General features: G+C 34.2%; 1 protein-coding gene across 1 annotated transcript; it reads right to left on the bottom strand.

The window, feature by feature from the left end:
* Positions 1–1,860: 1,860 nt before the first annotated feature.
* Positions 1,861–13,822, bottom strand: LOC126841592 (dynein regulatory complex subunit 7-like). Its single transcript, XM_050578176.1, has 16 exons — positions 13,594–13,822; positions 12,062–12,191; positions 9,745–10,140; positions 8,465–8,612; positions 8,265–8,390; positions 7,983–8,174; positions 6,947–7,093; positions 6,147–6,377; positions 5,472–5,637; positions 4,283–4,546; positions 4,037–4,169; positions 3,887–3,974; positions 3,380–3,808; positions 2,685–2,873; positions 2,343–2,572; positions 1,861–1,876 (listed from the first exon to the last, which is right to left on the bottom strand). The coding sequence occupies exons 1-16, from the start codon at positions 13,820–13,822 to the stop codon at positions 1,861–1,863; spliced, it is 3,114 nt and encodes a 1,037-aa protein (XP_050434133.1).
* Positions 13,823–14,567: the final 745 nt, after the last annotated feature.

Here is a 14,567-nt window from a genome sequence, read left to right as displayed (position 1 = left end):
ATGGGATACATTTTTATGGGGTTATGAAATTATTTTTTACAATTATTAAAGGAGGGGAGAGAGAAATAAAAAAATAAAAAAAATACATGTTATTTATTGTTATTATTATTTAAAGAAAATACATATGAGAAAAATGAATGTAAGGTATGATATCTATTATGTATTTCCAAAAAAAAATTCTTACTCTAAGTGGTTTATTTATTTTTGTTTCTTGAATTTCGGTCTTCTGCACTTGGTTCTTTTGGTTTGAGGAGTTCGGGTCAGGATTTCCGCTTTGAGTTCATCCGATATCCGCCGTCTTATGGATTGGCACATTGCTTCCTTGAAGTTCAGAGGAAGGCCCTCAGCAAGTCGCCTCGCATTTTCGCAGACGAAAACACCGCAATCGTACCCGTTGTGTTGCTTCGGACTGACTCCTAGTAGTGTCGTCCATGGTTCTGGTATGGGGATGCCTTTTTTGTCCAAAAACTCATTTTCGATGTATCTATTCATTAAAGATAACACAGGCCTCATCATGCATATTGTAACTGTCCAACAAGGTGATCGTTTTGATTTTTGGTTGTAGTTGGATCAACTTCCAGTGATTCACTTGGTGTATAGGAATAAGTATCATTTCCTTGGTGAATATGTCGGTCTTCTTCGTCCACCTTCTTACACTTTGGTATCCTTTAGTGGAGAAAACCTCAAAGAAGAAGGTGTTGAAGGTGGCTACATGTTTGTGGTGTTTCTTTTGAATAAGCCTGAAGTAGTTGTTTATTTGTTCGTCCCCATACCATGATGTATCTAACTTTACCGGGTTCTGGAATAGGTACGGTGTTGAGCTTCTGAGGTCTTTCTCATACCGCTGCCAGTCAACTTCGCCGTTCACCAATATGTGGTCCAGCGCTGGAATGTGGACTGGTGTGTCTGTAAGCGGCTGAATAGGTGACTTTAGCAGGTCCTGGACCCACTCCTCAATTGATTGATATGTGGGATGTTGGCTCATGGTGTATGATATTGTTGTCCGAACGTCGAATTGTGACTGATGGTCCGTTTTTTATTATTCCCCATTACGTTCGATGTTATTATAGGGTTATAATTTTTTTTTTTTAATTTTTTTATAAGGTTTCATTTTACACTTTATAATGGGAATATTTTATGCTGTAATTGTGCGTCTCTTTCTATATACTGACCATCTCGTGGCGGGTTTAGGGAGGGGATTGTTTATTTTGCGTTTTTTGTAGCGAATCATTAAAATTACTACTACCATGATGATTGTGACAAGGGAAATGCTTATTACTAAAATTATTTGTTTATTATTATTATAATTATTTTCGATATTGATGTGTTCTAAAATGCTGTCTAGCCCTATTTTGTCATCTGAAAGTTCTTCAATAAACTCACTGATAGGAGAAAGACCATAGAGTATATTTTTAAAACTATAATATTATCATAACAAAAACACAAATCCGGACATTTCAGTCATTCAATTTTCTAAATTTATTATGTACTATAAAAATAATTGTAGTAAAGTATGTCTTTTCTAAGTCACTTGAATACTGATTTTAATTCTTTCCAAAATAACTGATTTAATTTTGATAAGATAATATGAGTTTTATTTTCTATTACACTCACCGAATACGTTCGAGTAAGTAATAGAATAACTTATGATGTTCGTGGCTGACACATAATTAAATATTTAAAATCATTAATTCAAATGTTAATTACTAGTTTAGTAAGAGTTCCGTTTGTCAATGAAGTTATTAACTTCTCTCATACGTATATATTACTATACATTTTTCATTACTAACGTTATTGAATTTCTCTAGGGAATTGGAGACGGCCATTGTTCGTCGACTCGAGAAACGCATTTTCATAGATTTACCAGACGAGCAAGCTAGGAACGATATGTTCGTTTACAATCTGTTAGAAATATTAAAGAATAACAAGTACATCCGCTGTAAAATCGACAGCGACATTCTGGCACAAGTGAGTGTTTAGAGCGCATAAACTAACCTAACCTGACTGTATTTTAAAAATAACAAATTAATTGTAGCGGACCAACGGCTACTCCGGTTCGGACATAAAACTCGTGTGTAAAGAAACAGCCATGCAAACGATGCGTTCGATATTTAAAGGGTTGGGACACAAACGGAGAACGTTGGCCAATTAAATATAACCACAGAAGATGTCTGCACTGCTATTGCGAAAACCAACCATTCGACGGCTAAATCCGACAACGTCAAGTATCGATCGTGGCAAACTCAATACGAATCCGCGTAGAGCCATTGTAAAGCACCATAATATATTGTAATATATATTATATTAGCTACGTCTAGTTTTCAAAAATGTCCCTAACATACAATTTTAACGGTGGTAACTTTTTGAATTCCGGTATATTGTTCAAGTACAGCGCCAAGTTGTTGTATCTTTCAATGCGTTTTTCTTTAAACCTTTCCATTTTCAGCAACAACATGTCCAGTTGGTTTTTAATAGACGAACACAGTAAAACCATTTTCTGTTTCTGCTCGACTTCTTTCAATACCGTCTCGTTTACTAACGAATCCATTATGGATGTTAGTGTGAATTGTTTCTACAAAACGTAACATCATATTATTATTATACAATATGCATCATAGCCGATTATATACAGTATTTTATACTTTTTACATTACACATACCTATCTACATAATATTAATCTCACCTTCATTAAAACATTCCTGGCTTTGATGAATTGATATTTGGTGTGATGTCTAAAATCTGACACGATCTTACTGCGTATCGATTTAGCCGTATCTAGCGTGAACGGCCTTGTCGCCGCTTCCAAGTACGGCAAAGCGTAATCCACCTGTTTGGCTTTTTCTCTTTTTTTAAATGCTTGTTTTTTGTCTTTCTGCAATGGATATAGTAAAATTGTTAATACCTACTAATCTAAAGGTATATAAAATTGACCAGACACACACCTGTTTCCACAAGTAGCGCAGATTAGCTGTTGCACGACTGGAGAGAGCTAAATTTAGCCTCTGATCTTTTCGCACTCTTAAGCTAATAACGATTAGAACCGGAACTAAGTATGGTACCAAATTACCATAATAAGCCAAATTGAAATTTTTAAAAAAATGCTCATTTTCTTTGCTCAAACGACTATTATAACAAAATCAAACCTGCTTCAATTTCAAAAATATCTTCTCGTTCCCCTCGTTTCAACGCTTTCTCCACCATCTCCTCCCTTCACTACTTCATTCTCTCTTCACCCTTCTCCCTCCTTTTCCTCAACGATTCTAACTGCCCTTCCGTCTTAATCCCCTTCCCTATTTTCACTTTCACTGTACAGGAAGGGATAGAGTGCCTTACTATTACCGGTTTAAAATGTGGTCAGCTTCAACGGTAGGTACTCACTTCGCCTTGAAGAATGCGCCTGCTTTTGGCGTTTCTATCCCAGTCCAGAGAATCCACAATCAGCCGGAAGTTGGATCGTTCCCGACAGCGCGTTTCCAAGATGGACAGCACGTTACCTTCGAACCGGTAGACGTCACGACGTGCCTCATACTCGGCTGCTATCATGTCTTTCAACATTAAGTACGCCTCGTACTGTTTCATCTTGTTTTCGTACGGGTAAACCTCGTTTTCGACCATCATTTCCTCGTCGAACTTAAGGTCATCGCCGCAAACGGCAGGCTTGTTGAACATCCGACTGGGCCGAGTGATCTGACCCTCTCCGTAATGGTGTTCGACGAGGATCGAGTTGTTTGCAAGATTAAACCCTCTGAACGCAATGTCCCTGTCGTTGGGTTTCGACTCGTCCCTCAGATACTTTTCCAAGATGACCTGGAAGAAAATTATTGGCGTTTTGACCTGGTAGAAACGCGCTTTCTACACCTCTCTCAAAGCACAAACACGACTTACTCTCAATTTCCTTTTGGCAGTAGTGGAAATGTCCGATTCTTTCGCAACTTCGTGAAACTCGTATAAACGCCAAAACAACAAATCCGACCTGAAGACCACCAATCAATCAGATAGCCTACAAGAACGGGAACCGATTTGCTCAATACTGACCTGCCCTTAAACCTCGCTATAACCAACCGCGGGTCCATGTGAATCTCGATCAACGAATCTAACCTTGTCGTGTCATAAAAGCTAATGACACGTTTATCTTCAACATTGATTGTGTTGGAGTAGAATCTGTGTGCTGCAAAAACACAAATATCTTTTCAAAATCATATCTACTATTTAGTCAATGCGCAAACACCCAATTTGATTTCTGATTTACAGGGTGAAATCATTACCCCTTGTACTACACACTTTTCAAGCAATCCTCTCGGCCGCTACTGAAGTACTCCACGGTCTCGGTTTCTTCGGTGGTATACGTTATGTCGATTCGCACCAGCCGGTCTATTCTGTGTTTGTACACTTCTTTGACAAACGTTTTATTTGCACGATCTTGTTTTTCGTAGTACGTCGTCCTTTTTACCAGTCCATCTGGCATCACATAGTCAGCGTAACATTCTTTTATGGCGTTTGAGTACATGACAACTTTCTTACCAGCCGGGTACTTCATTAGGTATCCTAAACAACAACATTATATTACCAAGTACAATAGACCCTTATAAAGTTCCAAACCTTCCTTCAAATTTTCCAATATACCCTTTGTTTATGTCATTACTCATTTTACAATATTCAAATTTTTTACTTTTATAAATATTCTTCAGAGCTTTATCAACTTCTTAAACATGTGTCTTTAGTTGAATTCTCAAAATGAGAATAATTTACTGGACAATTTTATTAATGGTCGATACCAGTTTTGAGTAATTTTTTTTACAGTACAAAATTTAAGACGGGAGGTGGAGTGCGGTTGAGAAATTCGCACGGATAAAAATAACTCAAAATTCCATCCTTCCTCTCGTCTTAATTTTTATACTTTAATGACTAACACTATTTGAAGAGTGAAAGTGTCAAACGTGTTCCAAGTGCCAAAGTATAAAAATTGAACTTTATAATTTGATTTGTATTTTATTCATTACCGGAAACACTTTAACATATTTTTAAGTTTTAAATATGATTGTTTTTTTTATAAATAACTATTCTTTACTTGAAAAATTTAAAAAATTGTTTCCAGTAATGAATAAAATACAAATCAAATTATAAAGTACAATTTTTATACTTTGGCACTTGGAACGTTTGACACTTTCACTCTTCATTTATTGAAAACTGGTTATTATTCTCAAATTAAAAAACCCGATTAAATATGTACGTTATCATTTAAGTTTCAAAAGTTGATAAGGCTCTAGAAAATACTAAAAAAGGTAACATTTTGAACATTGTTTAATTTTGTAATATAGCATAAGCAGACGTTTTTTCAAAAAGAAAAACTGTTTCAATCATGAGAAAACTGGTGTAAGGAATTAAGAGAATCACCCGGTATATGTAGATGAAAATATACTTACATAGTTATAACATAACTTATATTAAATACATGAAATCGAACGCTTACTGTGTCTTGGGACTTGTAAAATGTTTACCCACGAGCTAGGCATGAACAAATGCGTGTAAACGTCATTTGTGTTGTCTTGCTTAAGCGGTAGCCGTCGTAGATGCGTGGGCTCGTCCACTAAAAAATGTTCCCAACATTTGGTGTTCATTAACGTATAGTTGTATTGCTGTAAATAAAAAAAATAAAAATCACATTTGTGCGATGCTCGATTTTTGGTTTCGTTTAAATAATTAACTAAAAATTACTAGTAATTGCTAAACTAACTAAACTAACTAAACTACTAACGATTAACAAAACAAAAAAGAAACAAGAATAACTGTTTTGAACTTCTGGTCTTTACACCGTATTAGTAATTACAACACATTACATACACTCCGTTTGCATTTTTTTAATACCTACTCTTATAGCCCAAATCACAGACGGTTCATAGATTTGTGTTTAACAAAGTTTATGTCACATTAAAAAAGTATTTTAATCTCTTAAGAGATCGCATCCGAGAACTATTATTTTCATAATTAACAAATAATTAATGTGTTGGAACTTGGAGTAATTGATTGCAAATGTTAATTTAATTAGATTGCAAAAATCTTAACAGCTTATCATATCTTAACAGCTCACTGATGAAAAACAGGTACCTGCTTAAGCATATTTTGATAATAATTATTGTAAGCATACCATGCAACCTCCGTCCAAAGGTTGTAAGTTAACCCAATAATTTTGATGGTTCCACATTGCTTCTATTCCAATATATTTTCTATTCGAAATGTTACAGCGTTCTCCCGTGCTGGGTTCGATGAAGAAAGTGTCTCTGCTAACATAATGGTCTTTGATTTTCAACGGCAAAATCATTACCCAACAGTGTACTCGTCGCCCATATAAGGGATCGTAAACGTGCCTTTCATTTTCCTGAGATTAATCATTGTCACAAAAAAATATTAGTCACACAGATACTGGAAAAAGCTTATTATTTAGTTAGCCAACGGCCGTTCAATAAGAATACAGGTAAATTACTTCTCTCCAGCCGCGGCTGTACTTTTAGTACACTGGTTTACTAAATAGTAGTAAATAATTTAAACTATGTAACCATTCTTTTTATTTCGATCTGAATACAATTGGGGGAATTGCATGCGGTCTGTTTTTAAAGAGAATTCTACAGGCAATATTTAAGGAAAAAAAGGGTTTTTAATACATTTTGACCATGTTAATTAATTTTTCGGTTAATTTGTATAAGCTTTAAGGTATTATTTTTAAATTATATGATTATTTTCTATGAGTAAAAGTAATTTTGGCTTATTTTTGACCAAAAAGCTAGATGAAATTTCGACTACCTAGGATGGTCCAATTTCAATACTGCAAAGAGATTCGAGTTCTTTGGCTACTTTACTATAATATGTAGGAAGCCGATTTTTATGTTATGTTAAACGCGGACGCCCTTGTTTGGTTATAAAAAAAATGCGTATATAGTTAAGGAAAACCTCTTTTGTTTCTTGAACGACGTTATAGGCTTTTCTCTCTTCTTCTATCAATGTTGTCACGTATTCGCTGCAAAGATCGATTGGAGGGTCTACTGAGTATTCCTCGTCGACATCTTCAAGTTGTGCAATATTAGCTTCGTGGAGATCCTGATAAATGAATACATTAGTGAGAACAAATACGCTTGCCAAGTCGAGGTCGGCAAGTAGACTTTCTTGATTTTTAATTTTTGGAGAACTATTTCAATTATATATATTATTATTAAACAATTAATTAAAAAAATGTGGACATTTATGCCCCCCCCCTACCATAAGGTGAGGAAATGTGTTTTTATGATGTACAACTTTAAAGCCCTGTAGTGAATGAACTATATCAGACAAAGTTTTGAAACTCTACATTTGCTAAAGAAAATTGTAGTAAAAATTGATAATTTTTTTAATCATAAAAAACTAAAAAAGTGTATTTTTAATTTTTTTAATTCGTGTTTTGTATCATCTTGACGAACTCTTTCTAATAAGCTCAGAGTCGACTTTATAGCTTTTATAATTTTGGATAAAATTGAAATTAAGCGTTTATAAGATGCAACAACCAGACTTTTTTCAAATTAAAATCATTATACCACATGGATATGAAATCCTGTTTACCTGGTGTATTACCTATATTATCTTACATTAAAGTTAAGACAATTTCTGTACAGTCTTTTCTTAATAAACTAATAAATTCAAAATTTACTAAAAAATAAATACTTGTTTATATTAACTTTCTACTTAGTAATTAATGGTACGAAATTTTTCTTGGAGATTTAGCGAGGGCGGGGGACTGTTACAGGGGTGGGGGCCTGTATTACGCTTTTAAAACGTCCTCGAAGACAAATATCTAAGTATCTATCTTCTCACTATTAGTGTGTAGCATTTTTATTTTTCCTATTCGCAACAAACTCTTGAAGTTATCAACATGAATTTTTTTTTTCAATTTCAATAACCATTCTTGATATTTTAAAAATCAAAAAAGTAATAACAAATTTCTAAATCGATATACGTTTCGTTCGTCTGGAAAATCTAGCACGACGTTTGTGAGGTTGTTGGTACAGACTTCTTGTTCGGCATAACCTTGCACGACAAAAGCGTTGTACCCGCGGCCTATCAAGAACGAAGCCAACAGCGTGGCCATTTCGAAGCAGTTGCCCGTTTGTATTTCCAACACCATGGCCGGCGATATCATTTGTTTTGGCTGGAAAATAAACGATGCAACGAGTTACACCCGGACGAGTAGTTCAATTTTTTCAGTCATAGACCAGACGCATAGTAAGTAATCGTTTACCACCACGACGGGATTGTCTAACGGCTTGTATGTTATGTGCTGGGCGACGAACATGCTGTAACTGTCAAGATCGTCCAAGTCGCTGTAGACCAATCTGGACGGTTTGATGGTAGTGCATATGCATTTCTGAAATGATCACCAGCAATCAATAAAATGTACATCTTATGCGAGCAACTAATTGTTTGTCGAGCCTAACCGACCTGGTAACCGCATTCGTTTTCGTGGACCAACAACAGTTGCCGTCTATGAGAGTGCTTGGCATCGAATTGCTTAATGAAATTATCCGCGTACAAAAGAATAATTTTCTCCATATTTGTGTTCTTCACATACGAATCCGGAATGTTTTCCCTATAACAATACAACAACAATCGAGAATAGCTAGTGAAGAAACAGCCACGCCAGACAATAAGGGTGTAATGAGATCGGTAAAATGTGCGGTTTGGATTTCCATCTTAACCTAACCTAACTTAACTTATTTTATGGTGTTATATCAGATTATACAATAATTTTACTCGTCCGGATAGCGAATATATGTAATCGCTACATTAAAACAATATTTCACACAACATTGTACAATAAGATTAAAAAAAAAATGTTCGAATACTATAGTAAAAACTGTCATGGAAAAGGAGATTTTGATGTTTTGAAAAAGTGCAAAACATCTCAAGTATGTCCTAACTTTTATAAAATGCTCCAACTAGCATTAACACTTCCCATTAGTTTTGCTACATATAAGAGGAGCTTCTCAGCTATGCGGAAAATTAAATCCTGGTTAAGGACATCAGCTATGGAACAGAATAGATTCAATAAACTTTCTAAACTATTTATTAAAAATTAAATTACTCAAGCACTTAATTGTGAAACGATCTTCAATACATTTTCTAAAGAATGCAATAGAATAATCAATTTATAATATGTAACGACTGTTTAGTTTAATTCAACAAATTGGTATGTTGTGTTAAAATGTGTCTGTTTGCTACACCTAAAATTAAAAATTTAAGCCCTTCCAATATTAGATAGGATCTCAGCTTATAATCGCATGATGACAGTTTTGAGCATTCAATGGCCCGTTAAGCTACACGATGATGATATAATTAATTTAGAGAAAGGGATTCTAATTAAAAATAACATAATGTAACATTTTATTTTTTTTAAATCATGTGCAAAACTGGAAGGGAGTGCCTTCTTAAACTAAAGACCGTCCAATGTACCAATCACGTGCAATCTCAATTCGATGAGGTGCTATTTAACGTACCTAATGAACCAAAAAAAAAAACAAATTCCTACTTTCTTAGTTCCATATAAAATTTAAAAAACTATACATTTTTTAACTTCGCCTACAAGTCATAATACATTCTTAAGACGAAAATAATAAAATATAATGAATTAGATAGGGACCTAGGGTATTTTTAACGGATATTTAAGTGCACTACGTTTGTCCATTTGGATTATTAGGTAAAACTAAATCGCGATGACTTACTGGTTTAACAAACATTTTTGTAAGACTTCCGGCCATACGAGTTCGACTTCGGCAATTTTGTACTTAGCTTCTTCTAAGGCATCGACGTACCGCTTTTCAGCCGACCTGTCACCAAAGTCTTCATTCAAGTCGCTCAGTAGTAACAACCGTGAAGTCGCATCGTCTTCTTCGTGGTACTCCTCGTTGGCTACATGTACGCCCACTTGTGCTTGCAGGTTTTCACCAAACACTGTAATAACCTCGTAGCTGGCACACGAATCAGATTGAGCATCTTCGTCGTTTTTGTAATCGTAGTCAATGTCATTGTCCTCTAGTTGTTCATCGTTAAACGCAGATGGATACTGGGACTCCACGTCTTCCAGAATCCAATCTAAAGACTCTACATCCATTTTAATGCTACAATAACGTTATTTCATAATGTACACTGTTAAACATAGTATACTAGCAGATAGCACATACAACGATGATTGTTGCTAGGCTTTTTAAATTTGCGTTGTTTGATCCATATGGGTGGATTTTGGTTAATTACATTCAGTCAGCATAGAATAAGATATCACGATTACAATGACATAACTAGACACTTGGGGGACCTTGAACTTGTTTTTCTCAAAAAAAGAAACATTGCGTACACCGCACCGTACAATACTACAATGTAGCTCAATGAATTTTAATCCAATTGATTACTTAATTAATAATAAATACTGTTTTTTAGACATAAATTAGTCATTTTCGTTAAAAATCGCAAAATCGAAAGACCAAATTCAAGCAGCTGTATCGCCGCCATTTTTTCTATATGATTTTTTTTTTTTGTAAAATTCTTTAAATTGTCAATTTAATAATGTACTTTATTTTTTATTTTAATAAATCGTACCATTTAAAAAAAAAAAAATTCTTGAAAAATGTATTAATTGTATTATTATGAAATTGAATCGTTTATTTTTAATCTATCATGGTATACAATTAATTTAAATAGTGTTTTCATATCAGAAAAAAACGAATCAACGGTTTGTATTTAGTTATTATTTATACCACCGAAAAATCTTTAAAGAACATACTGGGTAGGTACACCATATTAGACATGTATAAAGAATATTTACAAAATATTTGATTTACATCTCCTGCGAGAAGACCCCTGTCCTGGACTAAGAAAATTTGACCAAGTCATACGACTTAGTTGCCTTGTCTTGTCGGCAAAAACTGTACAACTTTTCGTTATTGTAGGCAAAAATCACATACAAAACGTGTACCTATGTATATTCAAATATGTAACAAAGATATTTCAGCATAGGAATGAAATGTAAATAATAAATTGTAAAGTTTGGTAAATTTATTTTTAAATCGCCTCCAAAAATGAAAACCACATACAAAACGAAAATAGGAATTAACTTTTGTGTGTTAAAGAACGACGAAATATATTTGTAATCAACAAGTTTTTACGTATTTATATAGGACTAAAAAATACATTTACCAAGTTTCAGAAGTAAATTTTAAATTCTGGCTTGTTAGTTACACAATACAAAAAATAAAATCCTTCTACAAGTATACCGGGAAGTAACACAGTCAATATAAACCAACTATTTGAACTAGAAATGATTACCTTTATTTCACCTTAAATTACAAAAAAAAAGTATTTTAATCGTTGTAGATAAACTCTGAATTATTAAAAACATTAAGCTTTTAACTTTTTTTTCAAAATACATTAAAACAAAATGTTAAACAACACAACCACACCGTTGGTTCTCGATCGACTTGTAGAGGGATTTTAAGTTATCAGCTTTAAAGCGATTTGGCTTAGAACTTGAGTCGGTAACGTGGAATGGTAACCAGTTGGGATTTTTTTATTAAAAATAAGGCTTTAATTATAAAGATTATTAGCCTATTGAGGAGGAGGGTTACATATTATGGTGTAATTTTTACAATGCTAATGTTGATTTAATGAGATACATCATGGTTTAAAATTTACAATTTTTTATCTAAATCTATGTGTTTGAAGAATTTAAAAATGTTGGGAGTGTTGCTTTGATTGAGAGCTTCTTCTGTCGATAATGGATTATTGAGAAGGTGGCGTGCTGAGGAATATTTGGGACAGTCGATGGTGATGTGTGTGATTGTAATTGGAACTTTGCATAAGTCACACAAAGATTTGGGTTCCTTGGTGATTAGGTATGAGTGTGTAAGATGAGAATGGCCTATTCTGGTTCTGTTAATGACTATTTGTTCTCTTCTGCCTGAGTTGTCTGGGTGTGGCCATTTGAAAATTGTTTTTTTAATGTTTCTTAATTTATTGTTGTCAGGTGAGGAGTCCCATTGGTTTTGCCATGTTTTTATAATTTGTTTTTGAGCTTCATTTAGTAAATCGACTGTTGGTAATTTGCTTACTTTGTAAGTGATGTTAGTTATAGAGCCTGAAGCTGCTCCATTCGCCATTTCATCTGCTTTTTCGTTTCCTAGAATTTCAACATGTGATGGGACCCACATAAATTTTATTTGATTTCTAGAAGAGAAGATGATTTCTTGTATGTGTTGTACCAGTTCACTTTTAGTGTGTTGGGCATGAAGTGAGGTTAGGGCACTGAGAGAGTCGCTAATTTTTAGTGTAGGTATATTGTTAGGTGGGGCTGAGTATTGTGCTGCCATATATATTGCATACGTTTCCGCTGTGTATAGATGCTGGTAAAAGGAGGGAGTTGATAAGTTTTGACTATAAGTTCCACTACTAATGCAAAACCTGTTCCATTTGTGCTTTTGGATGCATCCGTGGAAATCAGTGTGTGGTCTTTAAATTGCTGTTCTATTATCTCATATATAAGTATTATATAGTACAATCTTGTATGACAGTAATTATTCTTATTATTTTTTTTTTTTTAGGTTTCTACACCACGAGAAAAATTGTTTTTTACATGTCCCACAAGATATGTGAGCCGGATTAACATTAATTATATAATACATTAACGACCTGTGTAATACAACCCTACAAGATTGTACTCCTTCACATGAAATTGGAATATTATTAGGATTGTGATATTTAAGTACATCATGACATGACTCGCTACAAACAGACATATCATCTTCGTCATTTTCGTACTTAATATTTATTAAGTTAAATACTAGACTATTTTTTCTCCAAAAATATTGATTATATCAGGTTGTGTCGTAGTATTTTTTTTTAAAAATCTGTAGTTTTCTCTAATACAATTTAGTTTAGCATTATTAGTTGTAGAAATTAAATTAGTGGCTATACTGCTATCTACAATTTCATATTTGTGATCAAAATAATCCATTATTATTATTTGTTCAAATTTAGTGTGATAGAACGATGATAAATAATTAATGAGAATTTGCATTTCATTTACCCTTTGAATACACATTTTTTTAAATAAAATTAAAAAAAATTATAATAATGTACGTACGATATTTTTTTTATTTGTACAACTGGAACTGTAATTGAACGAACATGCAGTGTTTTTTCTCTTGAAACATAAAAAAAACAAATTCTATAGTATATCAATATTTATAATAAAAAATTAATTACATTTATTCTAGTTGTAATTCATTTTTAAAAAGTTGTCAGTCGATTTTTCGCTATATTTGAGAAGTTGAGTATTGACTTCTGGAGACCAATTCCAAGGGGCTTAAGATGGAAAGGAGATTATATTGATAGGGATAGTATTAAGACCAATACTTTCCTTTATCTTGATGTGATTTTCATAGACAGTCATGTGCGTCTTTGTTTGATTATGTTGGAAGTTGGGATGGAAGTTAGAGGCTGTTACGTGATTAGATAGATTCAAGGTTTTATTATGTATTTGGCGGTATTTATATTACGAATGATTTGTAATGGGGGCTCACCAGCGTTGCATAAGATGCTGTCTACTGGGCTGGTTCTGAAGGCGTCGGAAGCGAGCCTTATTCCTTGGTTGTGGATGGCATCTAGTGACTTAGGTATATCCTCTTTGGCGGTGCCATAAATGACGGATCCATAATTGATGAAGGCCAGTATAAGTGACTTGTAAATTACGATTAGACTGTTCTGATCTGATCCCCATGTGAGGTTGGATAATGATTTTATAATATTCATTCTGGTATTGCAGCTAGTCTTTAGTTTTTTTATGTGGGGTTTCCGCGTTAATTTGTGGTCGAATGTTAGACCTAAAATACGTATATTGTTTGAGAAGAGGAGAGGAGTGTTGTTTAGTGTAATCTGGGGGATGGTTTTTTTTTAGCGGAGAAAATGATTCCTTGAGTTTTGGATGGTGAAAAAATAAAACCTGTTTTTGAGGCCCATTGAGAAAGTATGGTCAGTGACTTTTGGAGGAGTTTGGCGGAGGTTGAGTAGTTTGTTCCACTGCAGTATATATTGCAATCATCAGCGAAGAGTTTGTATTTGACTGGGAAAGGGAGGTTGTTACCAATGTCGTTAATTGCTGCTAGGAAAAGGGTGACGCTGAGAGCAGATCCTTGGGGAAGACCGTTCTCAATGTCGTGTATGTTTGACGATGAGTTTTGGATTTTTACTCTGAAGGAGCGATTGATTAAAAAATTGTCCAGGAATTTTAACATGTGTCCGGTTATGTCCCATTTAGAGAGGATCACTAAAACTCGGTCTCTCCAAACCATGCCATACGCTTTTTGCAGATCAAGTGAGATTAGCATAAGGTGTTGTTTTCTATTAAGAGCTGTGCAGATATCGGTGTGTAGAGTAGACAGATTATCTATGGTGGAGTGGTTGCGTCTGAAACCACATTGTTGGACGGAGATGCATCTGGTTGATTCAAGGTACCGAATGAGTCTTTTATTAATGGTCTTTTCCAGGACCTTACTCA

The sequence above is a fragment of the Adelges cooleyi genome, unplaced genomic scaffold (genome assembly GCF_023614345.1).
Source record: "Adelges cooleyi isolate 19-005CV unplaced genomic scaffold, UGA_ACOO_1.1 ACOO_flye_CR_arks_rails_tigmint_CR_PRNA_396, whole genome shotgun sequence".
NCBI lineage: Eukaryota > Metazoa > Arthropoda > Insecta > Hemiptera > Adelgidae > Adelges > Adelges cooleyi.
The sequence above is the reverse complement of the archived record's forward strand: the minus strand, read 5'-3'. Positions and strand labels throughout refer to the sequence as shown.